General features: G+C 36.7%; 1 protein-coding gene across 4 annotated transcripts in view; it reads left to right on the top strand.

The window, feature by feature from the left end:
* IPO11 (importin 11) overlaps positions 1 to 20154 on the top strand; it is a 289809-nt gene that overhangs the window by 173412 nt on the left and 96243 nt on the right. The window contains exon 28 of one of the 4 annotated variants that reach the window (XM_073235819.1): positions 5360 to 5517. The exons of the other annotated variants lie outside the window; for them this stretch is intronic. Within the exon in view, the coding sequence (XP_073091920.1) occupies positions 5360 to 5381 (22 nt within the window). The 3' untranslated portion in view covers positions 5382 to 5517. Of the gene's footprint in view, positions 1 to 5359; positions 5518 to 20154 lie in introns of those variants that run through there. 4 annotated transcript variants of the gene reach the window in all.

Raw genomic sequence — 20154 nt, 5'->3', positions numbered from 1 at the left:
GCCAGCATTCATTCTTACTAATTTCCTCATTTATTTGTTCAGTAGAACATTATTCAATATGCACACCTCAGTAGTGGGCTGTGAGTGCTTTGAAATGTAAATTTTGTTTTTATTCACATATGGTGAGGCCCACAGATCAGAGGACGATTGCCATTTGAGACCAGCTTTCTCATGTAGCATAATGTCTTTTAAATTCATCCAAGCTGTTGCATGTGTCATTAGAGTGTTGTTTGGTTATTGCTGAGTAGTATTCCACTGCATGGATGTATCACTTTCAACCATCGAAGGGCATTTGGGTGTCCAATATTTTTTAAATGACTCACACCCCCACTAATATCTAGTTCCATGAACGTCAGAGCCTGTAATTTTTTTGCATGTGTTCTCGTCTCTCTTTCTTCACTCAATCATCATGCATATACATTATATACACATGGTACTTAATTTTCAGAACCATTTGCATGTAAGTTGTGTAGATCATGGCCTTTTACTCCTTTAGTCTAGGATCAGGTATTGCATTTAGTTGTCACGTCTTTATAGTCTCTCACTCTGTATTGACATTTCCCTAGTCTTTCTCTCACTGACATTTTTGAGGAATATAGTAGTTTTCTCTCTCACCCTCTTTTCCTCTCTTTCAACAGAATAGATTGTTCCTCGTTTGGAGTTTGTCTGATCATGATTAGATGGTCAGCATGGTCAGATTGAGCATGTAATGAAACACATAAATGATGTTGTGTCCTAGAAATACTACGTCCAGCAGCATGTGGGGTCATCCTGCATTTCATTAACCATGTTCGTTCTGGTCGAGGTGTTGTCTCCACTGGTTTCCCTTTTTTTCCTTGCAACCAATAAGCAAACTATATTGAGAAACTGCTCCTCATTAAAATTTCTGCCTATATTAAGCAAAATGTTTTTCATTGTTATTGGGCTATTTTTCATTGTATGCCTCATTTCAAATTTTGATTCTCTTGAAATTCTCAGGAAATAAAGGTGTTTTAATATCAAAAGGGAGTTATAGTATACAATTATGTACATATATAATGCTACTGATATTTTAGGTATATTGTCAGAGAATTATATTAATGAAAGTCAGAATTAGCCTAAGCAATCAGCTTTTTGAAAAATTAATGGTTAAACAAGATGTAACAATTTGTAGTCAATTCTTTATAAATACTTACCTTACAATGTTACATTATACACAGATACTTTTTTTTTTTTTTAGAGGGCATCTCTCATATTTATTGATCAAATGGTTGTTAGCAACAATAAAATTCAGTATAGGGGGGTCAATGCTCAATGTACAATCATTAATCCATCTCAAGCCTAACTCTCATCAGTCTCCAATCTTCTGAAGCATAACGAACAAGTTCTTACATGGTGAACGAATTCTTATATAGTGAATAAATCCTTACATGGTGAACAGTACAAGGGCATTCATCACAGAAACTTTCGGTTTTGATCACGCATTATGAACTATAAACAATCAGGTCAAATATGAATATTCATTTGATTTTTATACTTGATTTATATGTAGATCCCACATTTCTCCCTTTATTATTATTAATATTTTTATTTTTAATAAAATGCTGAAGTGGTAGGTAGACGCAAGATAAAGGTAGAAAACATAGTTTAGTGTTGTAAGAGAGCAATTGTAGATGATCAGGTGTGTGCCTGTAGACTATGTGTTAATCTAAGCTAGACAAGGGCAATAAAACATCCACGGATGCAGAAGATTTCTCTCAAAGCAGGGGGGGGTGAGGTTCTGAGCCTCACCTCTGTTGATCCCCAATTTCTCACCTGCTGGCCCCCCTGCGACTGTGCCTGTCTTAGGTTGTTCCTCCCTTGAGGAATCTTACCCGTCTCTGGCTAACCAGTCATCTTCTGGGGCCATACAGGGAAATGTAAAGTTGGTAAGTGAGAGAGAAGCCATGTTGTTTGAAAAGGTTAGCTTTTTACTTCTTTGCAGATTTATGCCCTGTGGCTTCTATGCCCAGCACTTGTCTCAAGGTATCTTTACCACCTGGAGGAATTATGATACTCGGTAAATTCGATATGAGGCACGAATTCTATTTAAGGGTTGTAATTAGGAAGGAAGAAGAAAAGCTATAGAGGTAGCAGACAGAAGAAAACATGGGAGGATTGATTATTTCTTTGACATATCTTCTTGTATAGTACCTTAAGTATGTATAGGTTTTAAACTACTAACTAATTTGCACACACATATTAACATAATAGGAATACGGTGACATAAACAAAGCAAATCTATAATTACCAGCCATCTCCAGTGAAGCCAGGAAAACCATTTAGGCACCCTAGGCATTTGTGAAAATTTGTCTATGATATGATGGATATTGTCCAACTCTACTTGAACAGTCTGAGAAAAATCAGACAAATTAAAGCAGCCCATTTCTGGGATCTGTTCACCTCCCATATGTTCTTTTAACCGTAGATAGTCTGTAGTCATAAGATTTTGGAGTGCTACAACTTGCACCCCTCCCAACTCCTGGTTGAGTTCCAACAGTACAGATCCGGTCAAATTCGTTGTCTCACTGTATGCACATGCCAGCCTAGACATCTCCCTCCTCATTCCAATGGCAAGTCCAGGAAACGGTGGGGTGGACGCAGCCACAACCGCAGCATCGCCCGGACCCTGTGGAGGCTTTTTGATGATCATCCCCCGGCATGAGTCCTCCAGAGAGTGCTGATGCCGTAAGCTCCTCCTCATATCGTATCTTAGTTCATTTTCTGGGTATCCAAGCTAGGCCTTGATCTTCTGCATAGAAACAAACAGACCCTTTGCCCACACTTTGACATGCCCTCTATACCACAGTGCAGAACTCATTGGAAGTCAGCACACAGGGACTGCTTTTTTTTTTTTTATTAAGAGAAAGGAATATTATCAGAAAAGAGTACCTCCATAGCTGATCATCTGACACCCTTTAAGTGATCAACATTAAGGATATTTAAAGCATGCGTTGTATACACAGATACTTTTTATTCTAAAAGATTGAAAATAATTCAGTTGTATAGTGAAAAGTCACTGCAGGACCCTTTCACTCTCTCCAACTTTTTTTGCCAAAGATAGCATTTGTCAGTAATTTGCTATGCAACTGCATACAACCCAAGGCATGTTTCTTAATATATTAAGGTACTAATTGCTAGAATTTAATATTTTATCCTCAAAATTTATTTTGAAAAATTAATAGAAAACACAGAGTGTTCACCATTCTAAATTGCTTATTTTTGCTACCTATTTTTTTAAGGAATAAAAGTTGAACTCTAACATGTATTCAAAGCAATATAAATATCTTTTTCATTTAAATAATTCACAAAAAACTATATTACTCTATTTATATCTTATTTCAGCTTGCTTTTTCCACTCAATAACTTTGTTGTTGAGGCATATTGTTAGTTTGAATATTTTAAATTTTCGGGTTTCTTTTTTTAAAAAAATACTTACTTTTAAAATAATGAGATATTTAGGCATGTGCATGAGGAAAACTCAAATTTACTGCATTCTGAAAAAGTAAGTTCCTGAGATTTCCTTTAACAATACCTTTGAAACACAGATAAAATTACTTCCCGTCTCTCAGTTTCCTGTATCCATGGTAACCCCTGTTTTATACACTGACTGTGGAGAAACCAATGTGAAGAGTGGTGTTTCCTGAGCAAACTGTGACTTAAAAAAAAAGAAAGAAAAGAAGGTGGAGGGGTAGAGGTCAACAGTGGCACAGAAAGAAATGGAGTTTAGAAATGTCGCTTTTCAGACTTACAAAGAAAACCTTTACTTGAATCAGCCGAGTGTTAATAATGTGAATTTCCTGTTCTTGGTAAGATTATTTATTTAAATGTGAACTTATAGTTGAAACAAAGAAAGCTTTGGTTTTGTGAAAAACTGTAGTTAAAATAGAGTTTAGTTCTGTTAATGGATTTGTATTTTCACGTATTGTAATGTTTTTTAATTGATATTAGACTTTAAGATACAGGGATATATTATATCCACAGACTGTCATCCTTACACCATCATTTGTCACTTTTATTATAGTCAGCTGTAATATTTTAAGTTAACTTGGCAAATTATTTCTTTTGCAGTTCGTGAAATTTGAATTGTCATTTTGTCAAACAGGTTAATGATCTGGAGGTGTTGATAATTCTAGAGCATATTCCAAATTGATCATTTTATGCTATCACCATAATTATGATTTATTTAGTGTTACTGGTTGATCCTAACAAAAAAAAAATAGGACGCAGGATTTCTAGTATTATAAAATGTTTCATTTTAAGACATTTTGATGATTTAAAGTTTTACCTTCTTTTTTTATAGCCAATTCTGATATGAACAGAAAAACCAAGGGCTCTGTGTGGATTATGTTTTTCTCTGCCTTGCCTTCGACTGTTTCTACTTGTTATCTGTTGTCTTCTATTATTATTCCATAAAAAGATACTTGGATGTTTGTCTGTTTGCCAGCTCTGCACTGGGAGACAAATTAAATGCTGTAATTTAGACCTTTCAAGTATTCCTAAGAATTTTCCTGAAAGTACAGTTTTTCTATATCTGACTGGAAATAATGTATCTCATATAAATGAAAGTGAGTTAACAGGACTTCATTCTCTTTGTAGCCTTGTATTTGGATAATTCTAGCATTGTGTATGTATATCCAAAAGCCTTTGTTCAGTTGAGGCATCTATATTTTCTGTATAAGTAATAATTTTATAAAACACTTGGATCCTGGAATATTTGAAGGACTTTCCATTCTTTATAATTTATATTTACAGTCTAATCAAGTATCTTTTGTTCTAAGAGGAGTATTTAATGATCTAGTTTCAGTTCAGTACTTAAATCTGCAAGGGAATCGCCTGACTGTCCTCGGGAGTGGTGCCTTTGTTGGTATGACTGCTCTTCGAATACTTGATTTATCAAACAATAACATTTTGAGGCTAACAGACTCAGGCTTTCAGCATCTTGGAAACCTGGATTGTTTGTATCTAGAAGGTAATAATTTAACAAAAGTACCATCAAATGCTTTTGAAGTACTTAAGAGTCTTAAGAGACTTTGTCTCATAACCATATGGAAGCAATACAGCCCTTTACATTTAAAGGACTTGTCAACTTGGAGTATCTCTTCCTGAAAAATTCTAGAATTAAAAATGTTACTAGGGATGGGTTTCCTGGAACTAATAATTTAAAACATTTGATCTTTAATCATAATGATTTAGAAAATTTAAATTCTGACACATTTAGCTTGTTAAAGAATTTATTTACCTTAAGTTAGAAACAGAATTATCAGCATTGATAATGATACATTTGAAAACATGGGAGCATCTTTGAAGATCCTTAATCTGTCATTTAATAATCTTACAGACGTACATCCAAGGGTCCTTAAGCCATTGTCTTCACTGACTCATCTTCAGGCAAATTCTATTCCTTGGGAATGTAACTGCAAACTATTGGGCCTTCGCGACTGGCTAGCATCTTCCGCCATTACCCTAAACATCTATTGTCAGAATCCCCCATCCATGCGTGGCAGAGCACTGCATTATATTAAGTGGACTGACTTTACAAATTGTATTACATCTTCTACAAATGTATCCAGAGCTTGGGCTATAAAATCTCTTCATATTCATCACAAGACCACTGCATTAATGATGGCCTGGCATAAAGTAACCACAAACGGGAAACATTTGGAAAATACCGAAAGCGTTACTTTCTGGGAACGAATTCGAACTTCTCCTGCTAGTAGATTTTTTCAAGAGAATACCTTTGCTAATCCACTAGAGACTACTGCAGTGTTACCTGTGCAAATGCAGTTTACTTCTTCCGCTAACTTGAACTTGGAAGAAAACAGTGCTTTACCTATTGATGCTGCTTCAGTATCAGGGAAAACAGCTCTAATTTGTACCCAAGAAGTTGAGAAGTTGAATGAGGCTTTTGACATTTTGCTGGCTTTTTTCATTTTAGCTTGTGTTTTAATCATTTTTTTGATCTACAAAGTTGTTCAATTTAAACAAAAACTGAAGGCATCAGAAAACTCAGGGGAAAATAGACTTGAATACTACAGCTTTTATCAGTCGGCAAGGTATAATGTAACTGCCTCAATTTGTAACACTTCCCCAAATTCTCTAGGAAGCCCTGGTTTGGAGCAGATTAGACTTCATAAACAAATTGTTCCTGAAAGTGAGGCACAGGTCATTCTCTTTGAACATTCTGCTTTATAATTCTAGATATTGACTGTAAGGAAACTTGAGTGCCATTGATGGGAATAAAATTGAAGCTCCTTATAGAATTTTGAACTTTTTTTTGAAATATGAATTATATGAGCTTAGCCTTAATAAATATATTTTTAATAACTTGTGAATACTGTATTCATTCAGTGGATATTTTTTTGATAGGTACTATGTTAAGTAGTAATAATAGTTAACATTTCTGTGTACCAAGTACTGTTCTAAACACTTCACATATATTTAATCTTTAAAAAGCCTTGTAAAGTTGTACTATTTACATTTTAAGGAAATCTAGGCAGAGTGAATTTGAGACACTGTCCTGTATTCTCAGTTTGGGATACTTTTTAGGTCTATCTGACTCCAGAGCCCATGCTTTTAATTTCACACTACTCTGCTAACTACTTGCTGGGGTTATAATTATGAACAACATGGACACAGTTCCTAATCTCAGTAGAGCTTGAAATCTAGAGGAGGAGACACATGGCTTTTGTACAGTATGGTAAGTACCACTATTGGAGTACCACTATCTGTTGTATGTGGGGTTGAGAGATGGCTGAATGGAAAAGGTGACAGTGACACTGGGTCATGAAGGGTATATAGAAATTAGCCCAGTGAAGAACTGACAAATGGGTGGTGGTAACATCTTATCAGAAGGGTTGAAGATAGGAGAAAGAATACTACTTTTTAGGTGCTAAAATTACATTACAACTGGAGTTGTAGGTGGTATTGTGAGATTTGTAGCTAAAGAGAACTATCAGATGAAGAAGGATATTATAAGTTCATTTTTTTTCCCCATGGCAACAAGGAGCCATGGACGGATTTTAAACAATGGGTGACATAATGAGATTTACTCTTTAAAAAGTACACTCTTTCTGGAAGGAGCAGGAAGACTAGGGGCAGGATCATTTGGGTAGGAATCTGAATGACTAATCCAGGCAGAGATGATGGAGGCCTGGGCCAGAGTCCAATGAAGCAGAGAGCATAGGTAGATTCTGGAGCTACTTTGGAAGTATGATGAACTAACTGCCTTGGTGACTGGCCAAGGGGTGGTGGGTGAGGGAGAAGTTAAAGATGTTAGGTTTTTGGCTTAGGCAACTTTGTGCTTCATTCATTGTGCAAAGGAAGCTAAAGGAGTAGAGATATGGGTGGGGCAAAATTATGTGTTCAATTTTAGATACATTGAATTTGAGGTTCATATCAGATCTCCAAATGGAAATATCCAGCAAGCAGATGATTAGGAAAGAGGTCTTACCTAGTAAATGTCAGTAATTTTTAACCTTTCATCTGTCAAGTACACTGGAAGTATATGATACATTCTTAACAGTGAAAACAACCATTTGGGCCATGATTTTGGTAGAAGGTTAGTGAATAAGATGAAAGAGCCCCACCAAGAGATGTTAGTAGCCTTGACTGAAAATCTTTAATATCGATAGATGGTAACTGAAGTCATGAAAGTGATGTGATGCTTTTCTCCATTAACATATATTTATATTGGTATAGCACTCTGCAGAATATCAGGCATATATATAGTAAGTGCCCATGTCCAATCTGTTAACAGTGACTCAAGCCATATATATGTATTAAAAATTTCCTCCTAAGCATTATATATTTCATGTTAATGCTATTCTTCCTCTTATCCCAAATTTATATTTTTATTACTAAGAGTTAATAGTATCCATATGAAATTAGCTTAAAACAGTCTGGTAGTCTCTAAATCAATTGTTAATTATTGAATTTGCACTGTGAAACTGAAATAATTATAAACAGGTGTGCTATGTTGTCCATTATAACTTAAGACAGTGCTTCTCAAACTCAGAATCACTGGAAAGTCTTGTTAAAACACATGGTGCTGCTCCCTACCCCTCCCAGAGTTCCGGATTCAGCAGGTCTGGAGTAGGGCTTGTGAGTCTGCGTTTAACAAGCTGGCTGATGCTGCTGGTCTGGGGATCATGCTTTGAGAACCACTGCCTTAAGATATTTGATTTGAGAGAAAAGCAGAAAGGAGCTGAGAAGTGCTTTTGGGATATACTAGAAATTGCAGAGAAATTAAAGCTGCAGTTCACCCACCCCTGCCCCTAAGATTTTTCAGTGTATTCCTTTTCCCAACCTAGCTTTGTCCTTGATTATGATTTTAGCAGAAAACATGAGTATATTTTAAATAAGTTTGTTCTTACATAAATTAGTTATTTCATTGTGGAAAACTATGTGGTATTTGTTTCACCTGAAAAGATATTTTTAATAATATACTTCTTTTTTTACTGTTTCTTCCCAACTCCTGCAACTCCAATTAAGTTTTTAATTATTGAAAGTACATATTCACTGGAAAAAAGAATTCAAGCAATAACTAAAATATTTAAAGGTAAAAACCTCTCCATGTCACCATTCCCCAGCACCTAAACTCCATCCTCTTAAAGGTATTTAGGAGCAGCATAAGTGACTTTTTAAAGTTAGGAAAATTCCAGTTAACAGAGTATCTTGATGTTAAAATTTTCCCCATTCATAGAAGGTAATTTAGAAATTCTGTCAGTTTTTTTATATCTAGTTTCTGATTGAAATCAGGCTCAACTAGATAACTAATCTTATTAATATCAATTTTTATATGGAACTGTGGTTGAACACGTGAAATTAAGTGTTCATTCCAGCTTTTATCAGCTGTTCCTTTGAAAAATGTTACCAAATCCACATTTTACTGTTGACATTTGTACAGTTTTAAAACTTAAGGTAAAACTGATTTGAAGTGATATGTGAATAGATGTTTCTGGCTTAAATTTCTGTATTTCATTATTAACTTATTTCATAAGTTAATATAGCTAAAGAAGTTCACTCTTCTTAAGATTTCTGTATTTCTCTACCGTTTAGTAAAAGTTCTTGGTTAGAACACTCAAGATAGACTCCACCTTTAAATGGTTGTGTTTCAGAGGATAGTTTTAGATACACATCCAATTTTTTTCCATTATATTTTATTAAAGGTGGTTAAGGTTCCAGGGCTACCAAAAAAGCCCCCACCCCCTTCCCCACTACTTCCTATAACAAATGAGAAGTCTGGAACTCAACCACCGTTTATTTATAACATCAAAACTTTTAGATACATTGAGAATTCCAATGTGGAATTTCAGAAACAGGTATCTCATATCTGGGATAACTGGAAATTTACTCTTAATCCTCTTCCAGCAATGGAATTGAGACATTTGGTATCAGATTTTTGGGGGAGGGCTTCTGTGGTATTGGATAGAGACTTCAACAGGAGTGAGCAGGAAATAGAAGGTTACAGGTGGTGGGCCTTGGGGGAGAGTGAAGGAATTGTATAGAACCTGTAAGAAGCAGGGAAAGAGGATCTCTGGATACCTCTTTGTTTTCCATCAACTTCTTTTTACTCTGAGGGGAGCTCTTGACTTCCTCATGCATAGAGTTTCAGCATTTGTTGATTCATTCTGCCTCATGGCCACCTGTATCTGAAGTAAGCAACAGTGGGCAGTAGTCTCTTCCTTCAGTTACCTTGTATTTTAGGGATCCTCCAAGCAGTGGTAGAGTCAAATCAGATCCCACCTGTACTAATGTTAATACATAACAAATATTTGCCCTTGGACTGCACACACATATTTTTAAAACTGTTCACTGATCATATAAACCACATACAGCAGTGAACACGTCTGCATAACTACCACTCAGGTCAAGAAATAGAACATTCGAATGTGTAATATGTATATGTAGACATTTCTTAAATTTAAGAATTATATAAACACTCAACTGTCAAAGCTATGAGGTGGAGGAAGATCCCCATGTAATTGGGTATTTTTACTCAATTCTTTTATCTGTACCACGGCAATACCAGTAAAGTCTATCCTTTGTCTTTGTTTTTAAGTAGTGTAAAAATGGGAGAAAAAGCCTACAGAAGTTAGGATCCTACTACTTTACTTATTTTCTGTTAATAAAAGTCCCCTTTTGGTCATATAAATCATGTTTTTTAGAGCACATTGTCTTCATTTTGGTCTGAACTGTGTGATATTCAACACTTCCCCAGGAATTTAACGCCAAATTACAAGTGCTTTTTCATTTAACTTGAATAACATTAGAACAGTTGACTCTTCATTGGTCCTGAAAGTATGTATTCATGATTACTTTGTAATTGTTTATTGTATAGCTTTGTATTAACAATGTCCAACATTTACAATGGTGAGGTCAAACCCTCAACCCCACAATTACCAAATCTCTATGAAATTTTTTTATATCCCTTTTTAAAAAACATGAACCAATCTGTCCAGTAACTCCTGTAAGTAACCAAAACAAGCGTTGATGGTTTTTTTCAGTCTAATCTCTTTTCTAAACAGTTCTGTACTGATGATTGATCATCTTTTTTTTTTCAAAGATGTAATCATATAGTCTTTATTTCTATGGCAAATATTCCCATAGATTTTTTTATATGAATTTTCTTTTATTAAGGTTTCATTGGTATGCACTCTTATGAAGGTTTCGCAAGAAAAAGAATGTGGTTATTACATACACCCTTATTATCAAGTCCCCCTGATACCGCATTGCAGTCACTGTCCGTCAGTGTAGTAAGATGCCACAGAGTTCCTGTTTGTCTTCTGTGAGCTACACGGTCTTCTCCATGACCCCACACATACCATGTGCACCAATCATGATACCCCACAATCCCCTTCTCCCTCCCTCCCCATCTGCCCTCCCCCACCCCTCCCCTTTGGTAACTGCTAGTCCCTTCTTGGAGTCTCTGAGTCTGCTGCTGTTTTGTTCCTTCAGCTTTGCTTCGTTGTTATACTCCACAAATGAGGGAAATCATTTGGTATTTCTCTTTCTCTGCCTGACGTATTTCACTGAGCATAATATCCTCTAGCTCCATCCATGTTGTTGCAAATGGTAGGATTTGTTTTCTTCTTATGGCTGAATAGTATTCCATTGTGTATATGTACCACCTCTTCTTTATCCATTCATCGACTGATGGAAACTTAGATTGCTTCCATATCTTGACTATTGTAAATAGTGCTGTGATAAACATAAGAGTGCATAAGTCTTTTTGAATCTGAGAAGTTTTTTTTTCTTTGGGTAAATTCTTAGAATTAGAGTTCCCAGGTTAAATGGTATTTCTATTTTTAATTTTTTGAGGAACTTCCATATTACTTTCCACAATGCTTCAACTAGTTTACATTCCCACCAGCAGTGGAGGAGGGTTCCTCTTTCTCCTCATCCTCGCCAGCATTTGTTGTTCCTAGTCTTTTCGATGTTGGCCATCCTAACTGGCGTGAGATGATATCTCATTGTGGTTTTAATTTGTATTTCCCTGATAATTAGCCATGTGGAAGATCTTTTCATGGGCCTCTTGGCCATCTGAACTTCTTCTCTGGAGAAGTGTCTGTTCATAACCTACACCCATTTTTTAATTGGGTTATTTGCTTTTTGGGCGCTGAGGCATGGGAGTTCTTTATATATTTTGGATGTTAACCCCTTGTTGGATATGTCATTTACAAATATATTCTCCCATACTATAGGATGCCTTTTTGTTCTGCTGATGGTGTCCTTTGCTGTACAGAAGCTTTTTAATTTGATGTAGTTCCATTTGCTCATTTTTTATTTTGTTTCCCTAGCCCGAGGAGATGCATTCAGGAAAAAGTTGTTCATGTTTATATCCAAGAGATTTTGCCTGTGTTTTCTTCTAAGAGTTTTATGGTTTTACGATGTACATTCAGGTCTTTGATCTATTTTGAGTTGACTTTTGTGTCTGGAGTTAGACAATAATCCAGTTTCATTCTCTTATGTGTAGCTGTCCAGTTTTGCCAGCACTAGTTGTTGAAGAGGTTGTCATTTCACTATTGTATATCCATGGCTTCTTTATCATATATTAATTAACCATATATGCTTAGGTTTATATTTTGGCTCTCCAGTCTGTTCCATTGGTCTATGGGTCTGTTTTTGTGGCAGTACCAAATTTTCCTGATTACTGTGGCTTTGTATAGAGCTTGAGGTCGAGAAGCTTCATACTTCCTTCACAGGACTGCTTTGGCTATTGGAGTCTTTTGTGGTTCCATATGAATTTTAGAATTATTTGTTCTAGTTTGTTAAAGAATGCTGTTGGTATTTGATAGGGACTGCATTGAATCTGTAGATTGCTTTAGGCAGTATGGCCATTTTGACACTATTAATTCTTCCTGTCCATGAACAAGGGATGTGTCTCCATTTATTGGTATCTTCTCTAATTTCTCTCATGAGTATCTTCTAGTTTTCAGAGTATAGGTCTTTCACTTCTTTGGTTAGGTTTATTCCTAAGTATTGTATTCTTTTTGATGTAATTGTGAAATTGTTTTTGTGATTTCTCTTTCTGCTAGTTCATCGTTAGTATATAAGAATGCAAGAGATTTCTGTGTATTAATTTTGTATCCTGCAGCTTTGCTGAATTCAAGATGTTAGATCTAGTAGTTTTGGGGTGGATTCTTTAGGGATTTTTCTGTACAATATCATGTCATCTGCAAATAGTGACAGTTTAACTTCTTCTTTACCAATCTGGATTCCTTGTATTTCTTTGTTTTGTCTGATTGCCATGGCCAGGACCTCCAGTACTATGTTGAATAACAGAGGGGAGAGTGGGCATCCCTGTCTTGTTCCCAATCGCAGAGGAAAAGCTTTCAGCTTCTCGCTGTTCAGTATGATGTTGGCCGTGGGTTTATCATATATGCCCTTTATTATGTTGAGGTACTTGCCCTCTATACCCATTTTGTTGAGAGTTTTTATCATGAATGGCTGTTGAATTTTGTCGAATGCTTTTTCAGCATCTATGGAGATGATCATGTGGTTTTTGTCATTCTTTTTGTTGATGTACTGGATGATGTTGATGGATTTTCAAATGTACTATTCTTGCATCCCTGGAATAAATCCTACTTGATCATAATGGATGATGTTTTTGATATATTTTTGAATTTGTTTGCTAATATTTTATTGAGTATTTTTGCATCTATGTTCATCAGGGATATTGGTCTGTGATTTTCTGTTTTTGTGGTGTCTTTGCTTGGTTTTGGTATTAGAGTGATTTTGGCCTCATCGAATGAGTTTGGGAGTATTGCCTCCTCTTCTACTTTTTGAAAAACTTTAAGGAGCATGGGTATTAGGTCTTCACTAAACGTTTGATAAAATTCAGCTATGAAACGATCTGGTCCAGGGATTTTGTTCTTAGGTGGTTTTTTGATTACCAATTCAATTTCTATGCTGGTAATTGGTCTATTCAAATTTTCTGTTTCTTCCTTGGTCTGCCTTGAATGGTTGTATTTTTCTAGGAAGTTGTCCATTTCTTCTAGGTTATCCAGTTTGTTAGCATATAATTTTTCATAATATTCTCTCTGTGGTGTCTGTAGTGATTTTCCTTTCTCATTTTTAGATTCTGTTTATGTGGGTAGACTCTCTTTTTCTCTTGATAAGTTTGACTAGGGGTTTATCTATTTTGTTTATTTTCTCAAAGAACCAGGTTCTGCTTTCATTGATTCATTCTATTGTTTTATTCTTCTCAATTTTATTTATTTCTGCTCTCATCTTTATTATGTCTGTCCTTCTACTGACTTTGGGCCTCATTTCTTCTTCCTGTTCTAGTTTCATTAATTGTGAGTTCAGACTGTTCATTTGGGATCATTCTTCTTTCCTGAGGTAGGCCCGTATTGCAATATACTTCCCTCTACATGGTCTTCACTGCACAGATTTTGCGGTGTTGAATTATTGTTCTCATTTGTCTCCATATTTTGTTTGATCTCTGTTTTTATTTGGTCATTGACCCTTTTATTATTAGGAGCATGTTATTAAACCTCCATGTGTTTGCGGGCTTTTTCATTTTCTTTGTGTAATTTATATCTAGTTTCATACGTTTGTGATCTGAGAGGCTGGTTGGTACAATTTGAATCCTTTTGAATTTACTGAGGCTCTTTTTATGGACTAGTATATGATCTATTCTTGAAAATGTTCCATGTGCACTTAGAAGAGAAGAATGTGTATTCTTTTGCTTTTGGATGCAGTGTTCTGTAGATGTCTGTTAGGTCCATCTGTTCTAATATGTTGTTCAGTGCCTCTGTCTGTTTACTTATTTTCTGTCTGGTTCATCTGTCCTTTGGAGTGAGTGGTGTGTTGAAATGTCCTAGAATCAATGCATAACATTCTATTTCCCCCTTTAATTCTGTTAGTATTTATTTCACATATGTAGGTGATCCTGTGTTGGGTACATTGATATTTATAATAGTTATATCCTCTTGTTGGACTGACCCCTTCATCATTATTTAATGTCCTTCTTTGACCCTTGTTACTTTCTTTGTTTTGAAGTCTAATTTGTCTGATGCAAGTACTGCAACTCCTGCTTTTGTCTTCCTACTCATTGCATGGAATATCTTTTTCCATCCCTTTGCTTTCAGTGTGTGTATGTCTTTTTGGGTTTGAAGTAAGTCTCTTCTAGGCAGCATATACATGGGTCTTGTTTTTTTATCCTTGCATGGAATATCTTTTTCCATCCCTTTACTTTCAGTCTGTGTATGTCTTTTTGGGTTTGAAGTAAGTCTCTTCTAGGCAGCATATACATGGATCTTGTTTTTTTATCCATTCAGTGACTCTGTGTCTTTTGATTGGTACATTCAGACCGTTTGCCTTTAGGGTTATTATCAATAGGTATGTACTTATTGCCATTGCAGGCTTTAGATTCGTGATTACCAAAGGTTCAAGAGTAATTCCCTTGCTATCTAACAGTCTAATTTAACTCACTTTGCATGCTATTGCAAACACAACCTTAAAGTTCTTTTTTTTTCTTCCTCCTCCATTCTTTATATGTTAGGTATCATATTCTGTACTCTTGGTCTTTCCCTTGATTGACTTTGGGTGTAGTAGATTTGATTTTGTATCTGCTTAGTAATCAATTGTTCTACTTTGCTGTGGTTTTATTTCCCCTGGTGACATCTGTTTAGCCTTTTGAATACTTCCATCTATAGTTGTCCCTCCAAAATGCACTGTAGAGGTGGTTTGTGAGAGGTAAATTCTCTCAGCTTTTGCTTATCTGAAAATTGTTTAATCCCTCCTTCAGATTTAAATGGTAACCTTGCTGTGTAGAGTATTCTTGCTTCAAGGCCCTTCTGCTTCATTGCATTAAATATGTCATGCCTCTCCCTTCTGGCCTGTAAGGTTTCTGTTGAGAAATCTGATGATAGCCTGATTGGTTTTCCTTTGTATGTGATCTTATTTCTCTCTCTGGGTGCTTTTAAAAGTTTGTCTTTATCTTTGACCTTTGCCATTTAAATTATTATATGTATTGATGTTGCCTTCCTTGGGTCCCTTGTATTGGCAGATCTGTGCACCTCTATGGCCTGAGAGACTTATCTCCTTCCTCAGATTGGGGAAGTTTTCAGCAATTACCTTCTCAGTGATACTTTCTATCCCTTTTTCTTTCTCTTCTTCTTCTGGTACCCCTATAATGTGGATATTGTTCCATTTGGATTGGTCACCCAGTTCTCTCAATATTCTTTCATTCTTAGAGATCCTTTTTTCTCTTTGTGCCTCAGCTTCTTTGTATTCCTCTTTAATTTCTGTTCCATTTACTGTCTCTTCTACTACATCTAATCTGGACTTAAATCTCTCCATTGTGTGTTTCATTTCAGATACGGAATTTCTTAATGATTGAATCTCCCATCTTAAATTCGTTCCTGAGTTCTTGAATATTTTTCTGTACCTCCCTAAGCATGTTTATGATTTTTATTTTGAACTCTCTTTCAGGAAGATTAGTGAATTCCGTTTCATTTGGCCCTTTTTCTGGGGTATGTGAGATTTTAGTCTGAACCAGCTTCTTTTCTTGTTTCATATTTTTATGTGGTGCCCTCTAGTGCCCAGAAGCTCCAGTTTCTGGAGCTGCTCAGCCCCTAGTGTGAGGTTGAGGGGTCATAGGGAAGTGGAGCTGTGCCTGCGGGGAGGAAAGATCTGTTTCCTGATTCCTGTCTGCCGTGCCTGTCTGCAGTATCAGAGCCAGTGGGCCGAGCACACAGGTGTAAGCCTCTGTACTTTGTGTCTCTAGGTGTTTTAGGCGGGGCCTCCCTCTGGCTGGCCTGATGCCAGCGCAGTGACTGCCAGTTTGCGAGCCAGTGCCATCAGGTCAGGAGGAAGGCTCTGAATGCTGTGTATTACAGCGGGGGCCATGGAGCTGTGCAGCCAGCCAGGAATATTGGGCTCATGAAGCTCCCAACCTGCTGGGCAGAGCATGCCCAGACAACCTTGTCTACCTCTGCCTTATCCCGCACAGCAAGCTCCATGCAAACCCCACCCCTTCAGCAGGACTCTCGCTGCTAGGAAGCTTCTCAGACTGCCTGCCTTTCCTTTGTCCCAGAGCGACCGCGTGTGGATCTCTATCCTCCACAAATGGCCAGAGTCTCAGTCTCTCAAGCACTCTGCCCATCCCAGCTCCACAACCTCCAGAACACCACACAGTGCAAGTTTCTGCTGGAAAAGCAGATCTCCAGAGCTAGGTGTTCAGCAGTCCCAGGCTTCCACCCGCTTCCCACTCCGTTCTCCTCCTCTTGTCGGTGAGCTGGGGTGGGGGAAGGACTTGGGTCCCACCGGATCAAGGCTTTGGTACGTTACCCTGTTTCTAGAGATCTGCTCTGTTCCTGAGGTCTGTATGCAGTCTGGTGCAGCCTTCTTTCCTGTTGCTGCCCTAGGGTTAGTTGTATTAACTATATTTTCATACTATTTGTAGTTTGGGGAGGAGTTCTCTGTCTCACCTCTCACGCCACCATCTTGAATCCCTCGAACTTGAATACTTTTAAGGTAATTATTATATAACTTCTTTAACTGATCTCAGAATGTGGCATGGATAATCTCTCTTCACTTTTTTTTTTCTTCAGTCCTTTTCATGAGTCGCTTCTTCCCCTTCAAAGGCAGGTTGCATAATTTTCTATTCTGAGCCATAGTCATTTTCCCCTTTTCTTAACTTGAAGTCTGTGCCTCACTCCTCTGACACTGAGTAGGTACTCTAGGGTAAGCATAGTTTTCTATGTTTGCTGGAATATCTCCCCCTCTGCCTCACCCAAGTAGATTTCTGCCTCTTGAGCCCTTTTTTCTGTGCAGCATGGATCATGATCCAATGAAAAAATGACTGACCAACTGACTGAGGTTGCCTCCCCTCCCTTATTTTGTCTCTCCTAGATAGTCCTCTGTCCAAGCCTTTCCATTGGTGAAGCTAGAAATGCAGCTGGTGGCCGGGCAGAGATGGGGGAGGTTGTTGACCTCCACTGATCACATGACTGACTTCTCCAGATCTGAATAAGCATGGGCCAGTCAGAAGTCTCTCTTCCTAAACATCAGACACAGGCTGAGCAGATGTTGGACCTATAGCCTCTGTCATGGGTCCAGTCTGCCCCTGTGAATATCATTATGCACTCTTCATTGTAATTTTTAAAAACACTTCTTTTTGTCAATCATTCACTAATTTTATCTTTTGACTTTCTATGTATCTTGGGTTCCTGAGCTCATTAGATTTTTCTCAGAACTTTTCAAATGTTTATTCTGCTTCCAGAAGTGTCATTGAAACGATCTCATCATTTATGAGAAAGGGATGAACTTGCTGCTTTTGGCAAGATTTGTGCAGTCAAAAGTTTATCCTATCCATGCTGCAGTTTGATTATCAAAATCTCTCTCAGCCTGGGAGGCTCAGTCTAATGAGTGTGCATTCCTGAATGGAGGCTGATGCTCTAGAACTGTATCATTTATTTGGCATATTGTTCATTTTTTCCAGTTATGACACAAGTATAACTTTTTACCTTCTTTTCAGAGACATGTGCCTGTGCTAGTAGCACCAACATTGACCATTGTGATAATTTGAAGTAAAACCAATAATCAAATGAGCTGGTTGTCCAATTATGGCATTTTCATCTCTCTTCTGTACTTCCTTGTAACTAACATTCATCCATGTAGTAAAACATGGTCACAATCAGGTTGCCAGATATCAGTTAGGAAAATTCATAATCAGTCTTGAGAAAATGCACAGTACTGAGAAATTCCAATGATTTCTTTTGAAATTTCAGGTTTTCCTACACGGAGTGGGTTGTTAATTGGAGGCAGTGTGGTTGTCCCTAAATAATATTGGCATAAAGGCCTGGTAAAGAGCCTTTGAAGTGTAGGGGTTTTATTTTTTGTCTTTTTCAGCTAATTCAAATCAGTTGATAGCTGTCTAGAATGCTGCTATGTTAAAAAGGAATCTCAGGTCCTGCCTGCCTTAGCATGCTGTGATAATTAGTGGTGAATTACTCTGCAGTAAGTATACTGGCTAGATAGGGCTATATTCACCCATGTATCTGCCGTTCCAGAGTACAAACTTTATTTTACAGACAAGGAGACCAACATCTAGAAAAATGAATGAATTTCAGTCAGCTAGCATGGCTAGCACAGGGAGTGCCTGAACTATTAGTACAACATCTTGGTTTTCCCATTCTTGTTTCTAGGGTATTTTTCACTGAGCCAAATAGACTATTTGTGTTTCTTTCCTTAGAGACTTTTTTAGTTCAAATATTAAGGAAACATAATGACATAAAAAATATGTTCTCCTGAAATAGGGTGTTATATGCAGATTAACATGCATCAGAATGATATTGACTAGTTATTCTTTTGTCCATCTTGTGATTTAGTTCTCTAAAATCTGATCACATTTGAATATACAGACAAAAGGTTTTGACTTTACAGAGGTGGGAACGTGACATGACCAAAGTGTGCAGACCTGGGAACTACTTACCCTACTGAACATCTAAAAAATTAGTATGCATATTAGCACAGTATGAGAAACAGAGTGTGTCCTTTGTAGAAATGACATTGTAAGTTCCCTGGAGACAAGTTATCATTTATTCAGTTAGTTTTAAATTCAAGTAGCGTAATGCATTGTGCCAGTAGATAGTTATATACCTCCATGTTTTTAAAGTGAGGTTTATTAAGGTATAGTTTACATACTGTAAAACTTCTTTTAAGCATAAAGTTTTGGCAAATGTACACAGTGTGTAACCACTACCACACTCAAGAAATAGAACATCTACATCACCCCCGAATGTTCCATTGTTTCCCTTTGCTTAATCAAGTAACCTGTAACCGCTTACCAAATAATTCTGCCTTTCTAGAAAGGCACACAAATGGAGTCACACAAAAGTAGCCCATTTAATGTGTTCTATTCCTCTAAGCCTGCTGTTTTAAGATCAATCCTAGTTGCATGTGTCTGGTTCATTCCCTTTCATTGAATAAATGTCCCACAGTTTATCTTATCGCTAGTTAATAGGTATTTTGGTCATTTGCAGTTTTGGAGTATTATGAATGAAGCTACCATAAATACTCACATACAGATCCAAGGGTACTTGTTTTGGTCTTGGGTGAATACCAAGGAACAGGATTGCTTAATTGTGTGGAGTGTATTCTACTTTATAAAAACTGCCAATATGTTTTCCAGTATGGATGTACCATTTTTTATTCTTACCAACAATGTATGAGAAGTCCTATTGTTTCTCATTCTTGCCAGTATGGGATATTGTCAGTCTTCTTAATTTTACTTTTAATTACAATCGCATTATGTTGTTAATTTGCATTTCTCTCATGAGCAATGGTATTAAGCATCTTGTCCAAATTTTTACCCATTTTAAGTTACTTGTCTTACTGAGTTTTCAGTCCTTTTTAGTCTCTGAATCCAAGTTCTTTATCAAGAGATAATGGTCTTCGAAAGATATATGTCTCCTTCCTCAGTTTCTGGCTTGTCTTTTCTTTTTCATGACAGTATCTTTAGAAGAGTAGAGATTTAAAATTTGTAACATTTTTGTATCTTTATCTTTTTAGTTATAAAATTAACATAGGACTCTTATAATAAAGAATATTATATCTGCTATCTAATGTACCTTTCAGTGTTTAAACACACTAATAATCTCGTGAAAGAGAAAGTTTTAATGT

Source organism: Manis javanica, chromosome 1, assembly GCF_040802235.1.
Source record: "Manis javanica isolate MJ-LG chromosome 1, MJ_LKY, whole genome shotgun sequence".
In the NCBI taxonomy this organism is placed as follows: domain Eukaryota; kingdom Metazoa; phylum Chordata; class Mammalia; order Pholidota; family Manidae; genus Manis; species Manis javanica.
Note: the sequence above shows the minus strand (reverse complement) of the source record. Positions and strands in the feature narration are given on the sequence as shown.